The sequence below is a fragment of the Equus caballus genome, chromosome 29, assembly GCF_041296265.1.
Source record: "Equus caballus isolate H_3958 breed thoroughbred chromosome 29, TB-T2T, whole genome shotgun sequence".
NCBI lineage: Eukaryota > Metazoa > Chordata > Mammalia > Perissodactyla > Equidae > Equus > Equus caballus.
This window is the reverse complement of record NC_091712.1, coordinates 27,162,111-27,180,177: the sequence shown is the minus strand read 5'-3', so window position 1 is coordinate 27,180,177 and position 18,067 is coordinate 27,162,111. Positions and strand designations below refer to the sequence as shown.

The window sequence follows — 18,067 nt, the reverse complement described above, 5'->3', positions numbered from 1 at the left end:
AAATTTCACCTTGTGAAATTGAAGCTGAGCATTCAACAGCACGGGCTTTATTCAATGGCCAAAGAATGGAGAAATGGGCACTCAGTCCACAAACCAACTTCTCAGTTCCTGGAGTAATTCTGCAGCTGCTGTAAGGGGTCTAGGTAATGAAGGGGAGGAATACTCATAGTTGTTTGGGGAAATGGGTAGGCTTTTCTGAGGTGCAAAGGTGCTACCTCTTTTCTTGCTTTCTTTGATTATATCCTGCCATTGCCGTGGCAGTTGTCAACTGTCCTGGCATTGGTGGGTGTGTTATATAATATGTTAATGCATTACAAGGAGCATATAATGAGCTGTAGGGTCTATGTCAGGTCAAGGTGCAGTGCCATGTTGCCTTCAACTAGTTTTAACTTGATTTGCCTATTTCTCAGTCATCTTCTCCTTCCTCTTTTTGTGGTTTCCTGTAAGCTAAAGAGAATGAGTTAGGCTTGTTCTGAGCAGGGTTGTGCTTAGTGTCATGCAGCCAGTAGGTTGGGTAACAATATCTAAACTTTCCTCTCAAAATCAAATAATCCTCGGGGCTGGCCCCGTGGCCGAGTGGTTAAGTTCGCGCGCTCCGCTGCAGGCGGCCCAGTGTTTCGTCGGTTCGAATCCTGGGCGCGGACATGGCACTGCTCGTCAGACCACGCTGAGGCAGCGTCCCACATGCCACAACTAGAGGAACCCACAACGACGAATACACAACTATGTACCGGGGGGCTTTGGGGAGAAAAAGGAAAAAATAAAATCTTTAAAAAAAAAAAAATCAAATAATCCTCGTACTACTGTCACCTACTTGAGAACCGACTGAGGGTAATATGTAGAGTATCAAAAATGAATATTTACTTCACGGTAGATTTTAGGACTAGCATACTTTAACCTATACCTCATAGATATTAAAAAGTAAATATTTCATTTATGACATCATCTCCAAATTGCTTAATTGGCAAGGGTAAAATATGTCAGTAGGGGCCAGCCCGGTGGCGCAGCAGTTGAGTGTGCACTTTCCGTTTCAGCAGCCTGCAGTTCACTGGTTTGGATCCCGGGTGTGGACATGGCACTCTGCTTGTCGGGCCATGATGTGGTAGGCGTCCTTCATACAAAGTAGAGGAAGATGGGCATGGATGTTGGCTTGGGGCCAATCTTTCTCAGCAAAAAAGAGGAGGATTGGCAGCAGATGTTACCTCAGGGCTGATTTTCCTCAAAAAAAAAAAGTATTCTTACTGTTCAGTTCTAAAGTCAAATGTTGTATTGCTTTCAGCATAGTTATTTTCTGAGCCAATATTTTTAGCCCTTTCAATAAGGACTAAAATGTTTATATTGGCAAATTTTCAAATTAGTTTAACTTGTTAATGTAATATTTAGATTCCTGGCAATATAAAACCAGTTCACTGTGATTTACTGTGAGTAAGAATGACCAAACAACAACAGCAACAAAATGCCTCAGAGATGCTTAACAGAATGGAGAATTAAAAAAACAAAAGCAAATGTTTGTAAAGTGTGTTTTGAAACTTACCATACAAAAGGTAGTATTCTATTATTTTATTCCATGGGCTAATAAAGATGGTGATATGGATCAAAATAAATATTTGACTTGTACTTTAATGAGGACTTTGCCTGTTAAACAATAATCCCTGAGTTAGGGATAGATAAATGTGCGCACTTCTCTCTGTACGTAAGGCAATTTCTCCAGAAGATCCAAAAGGCTATTATGTATAAGTGGCACAATCAGAGGTGGATATTTTTTCACAGCAGCAGGAGAGACCATAGGGGATGGTTTTAACTGGGATCTCGTGGAGTGGCGGAAGCATTTTCCCTACTTTCATGGAGTATATTTCCCCATGATATATGCTGAAATTAAAAATGCAGAAAACCATATTGGTTGAATTTTATCTACAAATGTAATCCTTCCACCTTTCCTTAAGTCACAACTGTGCAAAAGCAACCGAACAGCATAATACTCTTATACTTTAGGGAAAATTGTGTCGATTTCAATAAAGTTGTTTCCAACAGATTTATATTAAATGATTTCCTGAAAATTGTTTATAAATTGAATTTTTACTAAACCAAACAATTCTTGAAATTACAAAAATCTTCCTATTCCGCAGAAAGGCTTTGAATAGGATAATCAAAGAATGACAAATACAGTAAAAAATGTTGACTCATTAGCGATCAAAAATGTTAATTAAAATATTGAGATTCCATTATTCACCTGACAAATAAACAAAAAAAATGTTTGAAAGTCGTTAGGTGATTGATGAAAATATGGCATAGCCATCTTCTCGTCCTGCTGGTGAGCATGTAAATTGATACAGTCTGAGTGCAACAGAGTACAGATTCCCCTTTTAGAAACTTTTGAAAAAGAATTGAGGCCGTTCCCCAAAATTCAGCCTCTAGTATCAACTTAAAAGATCAACAACTGCAGATTAGTTGCATAGTTTAGCATAAACACTATTGTTCATTAAATATAGTATATAGTCAATAACATGGAAAGATATTTATTGTGTAGTGCTGAAATAAACAAGTTATGTACATACAGGCATACACACATATACACATATATACATTTTTGTACATAGCCGAGTGCAGACATGCAGAGAAATATCCAGAAAGGATGTTCACTAAGGTAATAACTCTGCCCCTGCATCGGGACAAAATAATAAGAATTTTCAATTTTCTCCTATTTTCTTTTCAATGACTTCATATTCAAATTTTTCATATTAGAGGAAGATAATATTTTAACTTAATAATACTTTTAAAGCCTGTCAGGTTATTTACTCTTCTATATGAATAATGATTTTGGGGAGGTAAAATGGGGAGATACTATGAGGAAACTGTGCAAAGTCCATCATTTATGGATTTTTTGAACTGGAACAAGTTTTCTTAAATCCATGTTCCTCACATAGTGCTTATTTGTAAATTAAAGGAACGAATTCCTGTCTTAGTATTGTCCTGAACATTAGTGAATATATAAAATATAATTTTTGGCAATACCTTGGCAAGCGGTAGTTGCCCAGTAATGAAAGTCATAGGTTTTTAGTTATTTTATGAAATTCAGGTATGTTTCTTGGTCATGTGCTAAAGTAGGCACATCCATAGAAGGGAGGGTTTTGATAGATATATTATCCTAAGTACTTAAAGGAAAGACTTTTCCAGTTTATCTGGAATTTATTTCTGTGGGTAAAAAAACGTTTACAAAAAGGCAATTCAAAGATAAAGGGAGAATGAAACAATTGTATTCTAAAAGCTTCAGAGCCCTACTAATCTATAAGTGGTTGAAGGTTACTTTGCATTTCCATGTCATTTTGGTGGCTAAATCCTTAACTGGTAGTTTGTATATTTTAGGAATATCACACATTTTGAAATCTAATTTTAGTACAGTTTTTACTGTCTTGATTTCTTTTTTAATGTAATTTTGTTGATTGTGGTTTATTTACAATGTTAAATTGTGTAATCAGCATAAATATATGCAATCATGCAATTTAATTAGGGAATGTTATTTAGGAAAGTAATGACAAAATTCAAGCATTCATGACACTTGAAATTCTTGAGAACTTTATTTTAAAACTGCTCTTTGAATGAATGGTAGTTGATATTCAAATTTAAGTATTTCTCTTTTCCAAAAAATATGAAAAAATCTTGTTAAATTTTGCAGAGCAAAATATGGTATTAAAAGTATGATACAGTTTGTGAAAGACCAAAATTTCTTAACTGTTTACACTGATGTTCAACTTTCTGTTTCTCATCATTTTCTCAATTTTTAGCTTTAAGTTTCCCATTCTTGTGAAAGAGGCTGTTTAGAATATGATTTGTTTTTTTAACTCAAAATCATAGGTTTGCCTAGAGAAATATTTTTTCTGTGTCAAGACAGTTCGCCTCTAGTACCAGCTTGAGTTAATTATGAGGGGAACTGGGTAAGTGGATGAATTATGCAAGTTATCAGCTAGCAAATACTCAGAAAGTACTTAATGAAGCAAGCACATCTTTGTATATAAAGTAATGTATATTTGAGTGTAAATAACAAAGTGTCAGTTTGTTTTAAAGAAATATATGCTTTCTGCTGTAACTAACATATTATTTATGAATCCTTGCTTCACAATGCCTTTGATATTCAGAAGCATAAATCCTTCCTGTGATTTTGTTCATAGAACTTTTTTGTACAGTCATTTGGAGATATCAAAGCTTAAGTAGTTTTGCCCACTGCTTTGCCGTTCAATTGTTGTGTGAAGATATATTTCATTAAATATATGAATCAGATGTGAGAAGTAGAATAATTGGGGAAAAAATCCTTTCTCTTGCTGTATTACTCACTCCGAACATTTCGAAGGACTTTGAAGTTATAATATTGTAAGACTGATCTTTTATTTGAGGAAACTCATATATAGAAAAAGAGGTGAGAAAGCTATAGGAAATTGCACAGAAATTGGCAGAGCTGCTTCTAATTTTCTCAAGATATAACCCAACATATCGAAGTATTCAAGGCTAAGAATTTCAAGCAGAGAAGTAAGATTGTTTTAAGGAAGAGCTGCCATGATGGAAAATCAGGTCACCCCTCCAAGTATGGCATGACGTCACTCAGGGGAACAGACACACTGGACACCCTGGGAAGTTTTCACTAAGAACATTTATTATAAAAACAAAAAGGAGCACAAAGATGAATAAATGACACCTCCCCTGGATAAGCTCACAGTAGTTTGTAGAAAAGTGGCATTTAATCAATAATTACAATATAATGAGAAGAACACAGCAATATGTTTCAGTAAAGTCCTATGAAGTCATATTAAAATAACTCCACCTACGCAAATCATATGATAGTGCTGAGGGAAGGATTCACTAAGTTGGAATATTTTAACTTGACTTTCAAAAAGTAAAGACTTAGGGCTTTTTTCCCTCATTATAGAAGCAATAAAATGTATAAATAAAGATATGCCAAAAGAACTAAGTAAAAACTAGCTGCAGCTATCTTGTGAAACACAGAGAAAAATACTGGTAGTATACAATGTATTTCTTTCTGTCTTTTCTTTTGTGTTTGTGCATATTTGTATATATGTTTCTTTCTTTCTTTTTTTTTCCTGAGGAAGATTTACCCTGAGCTAACATCCACTGCCAATCTTCCTCTTTTTGTATGTGAGCCACCACCACAGCCTGGCCAAGGACAGACCAGTGTTGTAAGTCTGCACCCAGGAACTGAACCTGGGCCACTGAAGTGGAGCATGCCAAACCTAACTAGGCCACCAGGGCTGACACATATATATTTTTTCTATTACCCAATTCAAATCATACCATATACAGCTTTCTATACTTATTCATAAATCTTTTTTGGACATCTAAGAATATTTCCACAGTATCAAATCCTAGAAGACTTTTACTACAGATTGAAAAATTGTCCATATGAAATTTTGATTAAAATTAGGATCCCACTACCAATATTGGATAATACAATCCTCGATTCAAAAAACACCCTATCAAATACTGACAAGTAACAATTTTACAATCAATCTCTCAAGGTAGCAGAGAAAAGAATTGTATTTTATTGCATTTCTTTCACTTCTTATAATGTTAAACATTTTTATATATGTATTAGTCTTTATACTTTCTTTGTTGTGAATTATCTATGCATGACATTTGCCATTTTAAAAATAGAAGACTAAACTTTTAAAAAAAATTACTGGTATATATATTTGTCCATATTAAGATAAACCATATGTGATTGCCATTTTGTAGGTCGGAAAATCGAACAGATATACATAGTATTAATCATGATATATGATATTTTTCCTGCTGGCCTTTTAAATATATATAAAATGGAAATCAGACTGTTTATTTTTCTACTTATTTTTTAATGGCTTTCTATTGTGTTTGTGTGTTTTGTGTAATGACTGAATCTCCAACTTGAGCATCTTAAGATGGTATTTTGTTTACCCTGTATTTGTAACCTTAGCATGCAGCAGGAAACCCATAGATATATATTTTGTAGTTGTATTTTTTACCTTTGTCCAGGAATGATATTCAACATTTAACAACTAATAATACCTGGTCAGTCATAAGGGGCACAGACCAGGCCACAGGGCTGAGCCGGATCTAGAGGGTTTGTCAAACCAGGTGTTTCTCCCCTAATTGTTGGGTTATGTGGAGGACATTGCTCATCTTTTTGGGGGGTGGTGGGGGGGGGGGGTGAGTGCAGTTAATCTGTTAATTTGTTCAGGTTGGACTCTAGAATCGCTTAGTGAAATTTCAGAAAAATACTGCTGGGTTTGACTTTAAGAATATGGTATGTCTTTCACTTACTAAATCATCTTTTAATAAAGAAACGTGGGCCCAGAGTGGTTGAGTGCCTTGTCTGAGGTCGCACAGTTATAACTTTAGGACCATAAGTTTTTAAAAAACAAACAATAGAAATAATTTTGTGTTGAAGAAATTGCAGGTGTTATTGGTGGTTTGTCCAAGTCCACACAAATCTCTGGAGGGCATTCAACCTATAGAAATTTGGGGCTATTTTGGTAAAGCTATGATTTACCTGATTTAAATCAGATAAAATTTATAAAACATAATCTGATAGAAATACATGCCCTAGCTGTCATCTGCGGTCACTGGCTAAGTCAGGCTGGGCTCAGCATTAGGCCATTATGGATTCTGACCCCACAAACTGAATACGGTCTGATGACAATATGCAATGAGACTGAGTCTATCAGACATCTGGCAGCCATAATTTAATAGAAGGCCCTCAGTGATTTGGGCCCGTGGCATTTGGACATCATCTTTGACACTGGCCGCCATTATAACAATTGATTCCAGCTGGCCAATTCTGGCTCAGAAGGCTCACATTTTCCATAGAGGGACTATTGGCCATGACTGGTCCTTGTTTACAGAATTTTCCATCTCTCCTGGCTGGCAGAGTCACACTTTTCATTCATTGGGACTTAAACTTTAGTGCAGAGCCCATATTTTAAAATCATCCATTCCTAATGCAGGAAACAAGGGTATTTTAGGACGACTGATGATAAATAGAGGTATTAAGTTATTTTACCAAATAGTTTTAGTTTTGTATTGTGCTAGGGAGTGTCTAATACATGAATTTTCACAAATTAAATAGTAAATAGTAAATTAAATAGTAAACCAGAAAACAAATGTAGAATATTTAATAGATGGTCCCAAATAGCTTGAAATATGTTTAGCTAGCCAGTAGCATGATAGACTTTTATAGCTGGGAGGGACCATAAAGACTATAAAGGTGCTTCCTCTCATTTTACAGATAGCACAAGGTCACATAACTAAAAATTCCTTGTGTTTTTTGAGTTCATTATGTAGTATTTTCTACAGCAAATCATAAGGACCTTATTAAAAGATAGATTCTCGGATTTAATTAAATGCCATTTTCTCTTTTTATAGATTATTTGTAGTTTATGGCTTATGTGGAAATGAGCTTATTCCTCAAATCTGACAGATTTATCTGAAAAATCAGTGGATGGCCTGAGTTCTTTGACAATCGTCTCTTTTATTATAAAGTGAGAAGCCATCATCACAGCAAAACGAATGCTGAAATCTACTTGAAGGAATTCAATTTTTCTTTTAAGTTTATACTGGATAGTTAACAGAAAATCCTCAATTAACAAGAAGATTATTTATTTTAAAGTGCTTTCCAGCCTTTTAAGATATAATAAAAACTGTAATCAATATTAATGTGCCATTACTTTCTGCCCTATTTTCACATTAATAGAGTCATTTCCTCACATTAGCAGAGTCAACTTGATGGCATATTGTATTCCTGACTTGCTTTCACATGCTGCCTTGTTTACGAATTTTTGTTGTTTTAAATAGCACATTTTGTCTAATGTATTATGTTTTTCTTTTAGATTGTTTCTTTGTGTCCTGTCACTAGGCTCTGCGATAGAGTGCTAAATTGACTCCCTGAGGCAGATTACATGGGAGTTAAGACCCAGCCTCTGGATCCAGCTCTGGCTACTTTGCCAGTCCATCACTCCCCCTCTCATACGCATCAATTTCCTCTTATGTAAAATGGGGTAATAATAGTATATGCCAAATACATTAATTATGCAAATATTTAGAACAGTGCTGGCTAGGTAACTAACCCTACATGAAGGTTAGTTATGATTATTCATATTATTAGTAACCCATTATTAGAAGAAATGCATAAAACACCTCTGTTTTATAACTGTCAACACAGTTTTATTTTATTCTATTTATTTTTAATACTTTAGTAAATATATAGCAGCTCCTTAAAATTGTCTTAAATTTTATTAGTGATTGCTGATAAGGTGAAGCAGATTTTCCATAGAATAATTTACTATTTTTATATGTAAAATTAAAATATCTGCTAATTATTTAGTAGTAAAATTAGAAAACTATTAAATTTTAGAAGTGTGAATTGGCTCCTTGCATATATTGGATTGAATGTTTGATTAGATTTTCCCATTTGGTTTCATTTTCTGTATATATTTTTTAAACTCCCTAATGTTCTTCACCAGAAAAATACCCTAGAGTGACCAAGATCCCTACAATGACTCGGGAGTCAGAGAAGGCTGAGGGTGGAGAATAAGGCACTTGCATCTTCGCCCTTGGCCTTCATGGTTCTAAAGCTGTGTTGCCTCTGAGACTGAACTCTTATGCTTCAAACTTCTAGAGTAATTCTCCACTTTTAAGTTAAAATTGTCTCTATTTCATCTACTTTTTTAGCTTTTCAATCTCACTAGGTCATGCCCACATTCTTCAAAGACATGTGTTGTATTTCTTACTAGGTTCATTAACAGAAAAAAAATTGAGATGCTGAACTGTAGCCGTGAGTGTTGCTGCGCAGCACCCAACTGGCCTGTGAGCTATTTTTGTGTCAAAGTCATATCAGATAAATAGAAGCTGTTATAGATTTGTTTTCCCATAGTTTTCCCCTTCTTCCACCCTTTTATCCCACTACTCAGAAACATGGTTAAAATCTTAAGAAATCGGAAAAGAGGTTACATACATCATTTGTTAAGACACAGTCTTAGATGAACAGCAACCTAGTCAATCATTCATTTACTCACTCATTCATTCATTTGTCATTCAAAAAACTTTGGATGCTTCTTATATTTCAGTGCCCATGCTTAGACTGATGGGACGAAAAATATAAATAAGATAGAGTCCCTGCTCTGAAACGTCTCTGTGTCGGGAGTCTCCAAGGCCACACCCAGGTTTGGTGATAGGCTGGGAGGACTCACAAGACTCGGCCTATCGTTGTACTCGTGGCTATGATTTATTACAGCAAAAGGATGCAAAGCAAAATCGGTGAAGGGAAAAGGCACTTGGGTTGATGTCTGGGGAAACCAGGGCGAGTGTCCAAGAGCCTTCTCCAGTGGGAGCACACAGGATGGGTTTAATTCCTCTGGCAACAAGCTGTGACAACACGTGTGAAATATTGTCAACTAGGGAAGTTCATTAGAAACTCAGCGTCCAGGGTTTCACTGGGAGCTGTTCACATAACCACCTTCTGTCTAGCATGTGCCAAAATTCCAGACTCCCAGAAGGAAGGCAGGTGTTCAGCATAAACCTTAATGTTTGTCGAAGCAGTGCAGCCACAGTGAGCCACCCTTAACAGTTAGAGAATGGGGGGAACTCTCCATAAAACTAACTTCCCAGACACCAGCCAAGCGCCAAGCTTGCAAACAGTATTTTCTAAGGACAGCAGTCTCAGGCCCGCTGTGTTAAGTCGTTTCTGCACAATCTCACCTTCAAGTGGGGAGGATGGGCAGAAGAGTGTTTACAGAGTCAGGTAAAAGAGTTATTGGATTATAGAAGAAAACTCATTTTGCTCTGCCTGGGGGTGCCAAGGGAAGCTTCATTTAACAAGACAATATTTGAGCTGGATCTTGAAGGAGCTGTGAGATTTCCCGAAGTCTGGGGTTAGGAAGGGCTTCATAAAGGTGAGTTCATATATTCATTGCCAGTAAAGAGATTATTGAGAAATTCTGCATGGTGGGAGCACAGGGCATGATGGAGGAGGCAGAGACAAGACAGAGCAGTGGGAACAAGAGCATGAAGTGTTTTCTACTTTTGTGGGTGTTAAGGGGCCATTAGAGGTTTAATCACAAGAGATAAGTGAATAAATGTGAAAGGTATCTCTGGTAGCAGATGGAGAAAAGACTGGAGAGGGAAGACTTTGAAGTCAGTAAGACCAGTTAGGAGGCAAGAGATGATGACGTGACCTGTGGTGGGACCAGAGCACAGACCAGTGGTCCTCAACCGAGGAGGCACAAAGAATCACTGAGAAGCTTAAAAAGAATATGATGGCTAGGTCCCATTTAAACACTTTCGCCTCTCTCAACAAAGCATTCTGTATGCTTTCTCTTCCTTAGCTATCTTACTCTATAGTGCTATCAGTCAAAACTTCCAAGTCCACTGCATAGTCATTTCACTATTGGACATAACCAAGGATATAACCATTTATAGGGAATTTCCTCTTCGCTTCTGCAATACATTGAGATGCAAAGTCATATGGCAGTCTACCTTAGCCAAATAGTTTCATCTGTTCTCAGATTAATATAGCCGGTAAATCTGTTTGTAGTGATCAAGCTTAATGTTTCTGCAGAGGATTCAGAGGGGTGATTTGGTTCACCTGTCAACTGCAGACCAAAGTGCTTGTCGTGATGGATCTTAATGACATAAGATTCATGTCAATTTACACAGTTACTTCTTAGTGGTCCAACATATATTGTGTGTATGATTTGTACACAAGACTCAAGAAATGGGGTTAAAGATGTTTTCAACATATAACTGTTAGTTAAATGCCAGGTATTTAAATAAAATCATTAAGATAAGACACGTATATAAACGTGTAGCCTGGCACAGCTGACTCTCTTCCCTTTTGTTTTTATTTTAAATTATTTTACTTTGTAGTGTATGATAGCACAAAAGAGACTTGCAAGGTTTGCAAAGAATAATATGAGGATATGCATGAGTTTCTTGTTTTACCTAGACATTGTTGGGTTTCATAATGATGTTCTATTTGGAATGTAATGAATTACCTTCTTCAATCATAATTTATGTGCTTTTATTTTTTTGAGGAAGATTAGCCCTGAGCTAACATCTGTGCCTATCTTCCTCTATTGTATATGTGGGACTCCAGCCACAGCATGATTTGGTGAGCGGTGTGTAGGTCCACACCTAGGAAATGAACTGGCAAGCCCCAGGCTGCAGAGCGCGCAAACTTAACTGCTATGCCACCGGCTGGTCCCAATTTACATGCTATTTTAATTGAATAAAAAATCTCAAGAATGTGTTAAGATCAATTTATATGTTATATGTACAGAAATATGTTGTTAAGCTTTGTCTCCTTATATCCAAATGGGAGTCATTAGATATATTTCATGTTTCCGTGAGTACGCGATTAACAACTACAGCAAAACATGTTGGAGAAAATGATCTTTGAGGGTTTTCCATCAGTGGTTTAATTAACATACAGCAGACAGAAAGCAAACAATCTGTTCAGCCAGACCCTTCAAAGACCCCTCCTGTTGCTTTTGTTTTCATTACAGCTGGGAAGAGAAAATTATATCACATATATCTCTTCATCTTTCCTCCGAATGATTCACTTTGGTGGTGATTTAAAGAATAATTTAAAATATTTTTATGCGTTTGAAAGCTCGTGAAGTGCATAGGAATGATTTACAATGTAGATAAACAGGCTGTGGTTTTGCTGATTTTCCTCAGTCTTTATTTCTATAAAATATCCATTTTTGACTTTTTTTATCTTCTCCAAAAATCATTCTGAAATGGGATCAGAATCTAAGCCAATTTCATACTTCAGTCTTGATGAACCATGTATTTCTGAGTTATGAGCACAGAGGAATGTTTCCTCTATGCCCGATTGGGTAGTCTTATTCATGACATAACCAGAGGAAAAGAATTAGGTTGAAAAAGCAATGGAAAGGAAATTCACAGAGGCCGGGGCCTCAAGCTCACAAATTTTCTCGTTAGAAAACCCTCAGGTCCTTCCTGAGATCCTGTTTACTCTCTGTAAATGCAGTTAGAGCCAGCAAATGCTGGAGTGATTGGTTTACAAAGTTTAAGGTAGCAAATTCTAGGAGGAGCAAGCACATCCATGATGGAGGCCATCCAATCAACGGCCGTAATAGCTGTGCTTGCGACAGTAAAGCCAGAGAGAAGAAAAAATTGTAAGCCACTGCTAAAAAACAATTTAAAAGAAAACAAAATCCACCCAAACCCCACAGCTGTCTGGGGACTTACCCTCCTAAGTGCTAGAGTATTTTGGCTTGTTTTATATAGGCAGTCTACCTGTCTGTTAACTTTACCTCCCCCAATAATCCTGCTAAGGGATGAATTTGAATGTTCACTACAAAAACAAAAGTTTGACATATTAACCAAACTACCCAAACTTCAACTAGAGTGGTGTTAAAAGGTAAACTGAGGCATATGAAAAATTTTAAGAGTTTGAGCAAAAATCTGTTAGAATCAGGTAGTGCCAAACCGGAAGTGGTTAGGCATGTTCCACCAGACAGGAGCCAGGGAGAGACTTTTGTGGAGGAAAAGTAGAAGCTAAGCAAGGAAACTCTTTCATTGGCTATAACTTCAGCGTTTGCCTTATTTGGAAAAGCCTTGTTGGCTATTTGTGGTTGGTTGTCCTTAGGTTTATGGTTTCTTAACCTTGAGGCACTTACTGGCTTAGGTTTTGGTTTGCTTACTTGCAGGCTGCTGAGACATTAGAATCACCTCAGTGTAATGGCCTCCTTGTTTAATTAACTTGACAGTGGGGAGTACTAACTTTATTGTCCTTAAGTTTTGAGGTTCCTTTTCATTTGTTCTCTAGGGTAAGAAGGCAGAGAGAAAGTGAGAAAGAGGCCTCCAGGAAGTTGAGAAATAGACTTCCTATGCAGACAGTTCCTGAATGTTAGTTATTTCCTGTCCTCCCTGCCCTGTGCCAGGACCACAGGGCTTAGTGTGACCTTACTGGCCTAACTGAGATGGTAGAAAGTACCATATTTTGTCTTGTGTTATAAATATCTAAAAAGAAAATGGTAAAATCAATGTCAGGCAATTAATATCAAACAATAGCACCCATTTTAAAGAAACCAAGAGTTGCTTTGAAATCCTGTTTAGAAGATTTTAATAAAGATGAATTATTTGAAGTATTACGCCTACTTTTTCTGATTTACATCATAGAGGACTGATAAACCTCTGGTTGGAGCCATTCTCTTTGTGTGACTTTTTTTAAAACTGTTTTTGTATCTAGGCCTGCAGATGGACATTCTAACAAGGGTCCTGAATAGATTTTCAATTGTTCCTACATGATTATTTGTATCCAGATAGCCTGTCCCCTAGTGCAAGGGAAATGCACCTCTCTAACGTAGACCTAAGTTTTGTGCTAGGAGGTGTTATCTGGTTGTTATAAAAGTTTTTTGCTCACTTTTGTTCTAAGCTGCCTCATATATTTTTGATAATGAGGCAGGATATATAAATAAAGCAAATAAAATTGTTTTATGTAGCTTTGCCTAGAATCGTAGGTCTTAGAGGCTGACACATCCTCAAGAAAAGCTGTCTGCTTCTGCAGGTAAGATATTCCCATTTGAAATATTGGGTAACTAAAGCACAGAGACTTTTGTAAATTATGTAGATCTCACATCCAGCAAACCTATCAGAAAGACTTCCAGCCCAGATCTCCTGAATTCTTGTACAGTATTTCTTCTATTACTTAATTCTGCTTGGTCTTATTATTCTCAACAATTAATTTATTCATCCATTGATTCACTCAGTCAACAAACATTTATTGAGCACTGTTCAATGGCCAGTAGGGGCACAGTGTTAAAAAAAGAAATGTGTTCTATAGTGATGATGACAATACTGATTAGACACACTTATTGAACATGAAATATTTGGAGGGTGGGAGGGGACCGTGATCAACCCCTTACATATGTGAGTTTTTTCAGCCTTACAACAATTCTATGAATTGAGCACAGTACATTTTTCTGGCTCTTGGGTTCCTTTCTGTGGACTTCTTGGCCATATCTGTCTACATGGTTCTTTAAGCCCCAATATTCTCTGAGCCCAAGGAAAGGTTTAGATTCCCAACACTATGGTGTGTTTCTCTCTGAGCTGTATCCACTAAGGCGTTAGGAGTGGGAGATTTTTTAAGTTCGTGGTGGACCTGAAGAATATCCTCTCTGTCTAGAAGAATTATCAGCACCCTTCTGAGCTGAAGGGGAGATATTTTAGGTCATTTGCATGTGACTAGGAATGATAGCCTTAACTAAGTTGTTAGAGTTCTAAGCAGCTTATTCAATGATATTATAAGCTGCATTAAATACATTTTGTCTTCTTGGAATGTTCTTGTATTGAGGGGAACAGCACAGCTATAATGAAATCACTGTTCTCTCAGCCCTTTATGAACTCATATCCTGCTGGTTATAAAGCCTGTCAATTCATATCTTTTGGTAATAGTTGCATAGAAGAGTGCTGTTCTTCTTGGTCAGAAACTGAATTTCCCATACTTGTGGTACTCCTTCCCCTGCTGACCTACTGAAATGAAAGTCTAGGAGCAATGATGAAATCTAATTTTCCCTCCTGGGGTAGCAGGATGAGCTGGGTCAGCAAGGCCTGTCCCTACAGATGGCTTTAAAATACCTTTGTGATTTGATCTCCTTGCCTTCCCATCCATTTCTCTAAGTGCCTATCACTGTCATCCGTTACCACCCTGACAAGATTCCAAGGTGAGAACAGCACAAATGAAAGAGAGCGTGTGTGATGTCTCCTGAGGGGGTTGTTTATTAAATGAGTTAGGCGATGGAGCAAGTCTGACTTGCGAGCTACAGGGTAATTTAGCACATTCACACAAAGATCATCCCATGTATTATTTAACCCGTTCAAATACATTGTCGTCTCTTTGCTGCCCAGCATAACTCAGGTGAAGGGAACGTCAGCTCACAAGTTAATAATGTCTGACTTTGATTTTCAAATGTGCTGGAAATCACTTGGTTTCTTTCCTTTGTTTGCATTGTAGCTTGTTTTCTCAGAACGACGAGAGAATGTTTATGAAGTATGTGTGTGGTGGGCGGGGAGGGAAGGGAATAAAAATGCATTGCTTCAGGGCTGCACATCTGTTTTAGGGACTCTGCTGGATCTGCACATTAACCATTGTCATGACTTATGGCGTGTCCTAAAATTGCATTCTACTCAGAGTTGTTCATACCGACTCAAAATATTACAATTAAACAGATTGCACTGTTGTGAGTGAGTTTCCTATTTTCATGACTCGCAGAATGTGTTTTCTGCTCTAGTAGATGGCATGGGTATGATTCGTAACAAGTGGTAACTCATTATTTTCTTTCTTTTTCAAACAGATTGGCAGTATCAAGTTGCACAGGCCTTCCCGCAAACAGAAGAGGAGGTGGAAGTGGACTCACACGCATTCAGCCACCGGTGGAAACGGAACTCGGATTCTCTCAAGGCAGTAGACTCGAACCGAGCAAGCCTGGGCCAAGACTCCCCAGAGCCCAGAGGCTTCACGGACCTGCTCCTGGACGATGGGCAGGACAACAACACCCAGATCGAGGTAGGCAAATAATCTGGGTCATTGAAACAGATTAATGAATACATGTCTTGGAAGGCACCCAACTTCCATGTATATATAAACAATGACCTCAGCTCAAGCTAGAGCTTTTGGACTTCTTTGTAAGGATCAATTGAATTCATTATATTCATTAATAATTAATTTGTTAATATTCAGTAATTCAATAAAATTATAATTATATTAAATAAATAGTAGCTAAGCCATTAAATCACAAATTCATTTACTCAGGAAACAGATAAACAGGTTCTTGGTGTGGTGGTAACAGTGAGGGGACACAAAGATGAGTAAAATACAGCACCTGCTTGCAAGGACTTCATTGTGTAAGGAGCTCTAAATGCCATAACCAAATCATCCCTGTGCCATGTGATATGTACAAAAAAATATAGAGCCTGTAGCGTGGCATGGAACAAGGAGTGATCCATCCCACTTGAGTTTGGGGGAATGGGCTGTGTCAGAAAGGCTGAGGAGCGGGCATTCAGGCAGTGGCTTGGCAGACTGAGAGGAATTCATCCTATTGATAACCTGCCAGTGGTAGGAGAGATTTCTGGCAGAGCGAATTGCTTCTGCAACGGCTGCATCTTACAGGGGCATGATGTGCTGAGGAGTCTCGTGGGTTGACCAACTGTCTCAGTTTTCCCAGGACTGAGGGGTTTCCTGGGGTGTGGGATTTTCAGTACTAAAAGTGGGGCAGTTCTGGGCAAATTGGGATGGTTAGTTACTCTTCGATTGTTAGTAATTCTTTGCTGTGGTTGGAGCCATGAAGTAGAAGGAGGAGGATGGTTGGAGATTGACTTGGTGAGTATGGAGTTTGCTGAAGGCAGATTTTAGGGTCTCCCAGAGGCCTCAAGGGTGGTATTGCACTGTTTAAGTTTCCATTGTCCTTAGCATTACAAATCATAAAATATGATCTTGTTAGTACACTAGGTATAATAGAAACAATCAGGTGAATCTTATGGAAATAAGTGAAAACCACCCAAATGAGAACAAACCCTGGCAATTAATTCAGTTTGCTATAGCAAGGGAGTCAGCCACCATCACTTGCCTTTGGCAGGGACTCAAATGCAGGCAGAGGAGTTGGGAAGGTTTCCAGTTACAGAAAGAGAAGGCCCAGGTAAGCTCTGATGGGAGGTTGTTGGGATGGAGAAGCTGGACGAGGGCTAATTAGAAGCAGAGCATCTCACGTGATTGGTTTAGGGGGCATGTTTGGCTTTCTGTGATTGGTCCTCCTGAGATGGATGCAGGAACAGAAAAAGAAGGGAAACTGTCAGTTATGAACCAAGTCCTGCCATTCTGGGCTGATTGCTGAGAATGTTGTGTTTTGGCTTCCTGGACTGGCTGCTGTAGAGGTTGGGGTCAGAGTTCTATTATCATCCGTGGTCTGGCCGTTGTCCATTTGTATATTCTATCTCAATCTGAAGTTGTAGTTTCTGCATTTTTCCAGGTGACAGGTTTATAATTTTTAAGAAGCAGCATTCTTTTCACTGCCCTGAAATACTCATTATTTAGGAAAAGAGGTCAACTTCATGAAACAGATACTATATAGTTGGCAAAGAGTAGCAAGGCATCATTTTGTTCCCTCACAGTGAGAGGGAATCTTTAGAAGATCTGAGGCACAGGCCATTGGGATTCTGTGCATGTGAGAAGCTCAGCAATTTTCAAAACCCCTCCACATCTCCTTTGCTAGTATGTGACTCTGGTGGTCCCCGGCTGCCCCAGCCAGGCCCCTTAAGAGGCAACAGAGGATGTGCCAGGAGCAGAAGTCATATAACATCTGTAAGAGGCTATTCTGACTCCTGCAGAGTGCCTGCTATTTTGGCAACAATGTTGTTATAGCAACTCGAAGTAGGCAACATAATTTTTCCCTGAGCGGCTCTTTAGCTAGGGTGCAGCATAAAGAAAGGAGAGCAGAACAGAAGCAGAGGTGTTTACTCTCTGCCCAGAACTAGTACCCTGCTGAGATTAAAAGGGGAGAACATAGATTGCTAGAACTCTGTGATCTCGATGGAGGATGCTAAATTTTCCTGATCAGTTGTAAAATAGAAAATTCCATCGCTCAGGGATGTCTGAACCCCCCTCAAAATACAATCCCAGTCATTAATGATAGCCGTGATTTTGTTATTCAGCCAACTTTTTTCTTCTCTACCTTAACAGAGGGAGAGCACATAATGTCAGTGGTTTCGAATCAGTAAAAAGAAGGAGGAAGTATGGTGCAGGGAGCTATTTGCTGGGTGTTCACTCCCTGCTAACACCTACCAGCTGCTGTAGTGATGGATACTATCTTGCTTAGTCCTTCCATCAGCCTAGTGAGATTTGCATCACTGGGTAATCTCAATGACTTTCACATGAAGGCAACTTCAGATTTAGCGTTAGTGTTTTTTCCTAAGGTATCCCATTAATAAGTAAAGGAGTTGGAATTCAAACCCAGGCTTACCCAGTTCCCAAGGTTTATCATTTCTGCTTGACTTTGCTTCCTCT

At 38.0% G+C, this 18,067-nt stretch overlaps 1 protein-coding gene across 2 annotated transcripts in view; it reads left to right on the top strand.

The window, feature by feature from the left end:
- The window catches only part of PLXDC2 (plexin domain containing 2), a 412,633-nt gene that overhangs the window by 146,530 nt on the left and 248,036 nt on the right, over positions 1-18,067 (top strand). For both annotated transcript variants that reach the window (XM_070255121.1, XM_014737064.3), the window contains exon 3: positions 15,363-15,574. In XM_070255121.1, coding sequence (XP_070111222.1) covers positions 15,363-15,574 — 212 coding nt within the window. The remainder of the gene's footprint in view (positions 1-15,362; positions 15,575-18,067) is intronic.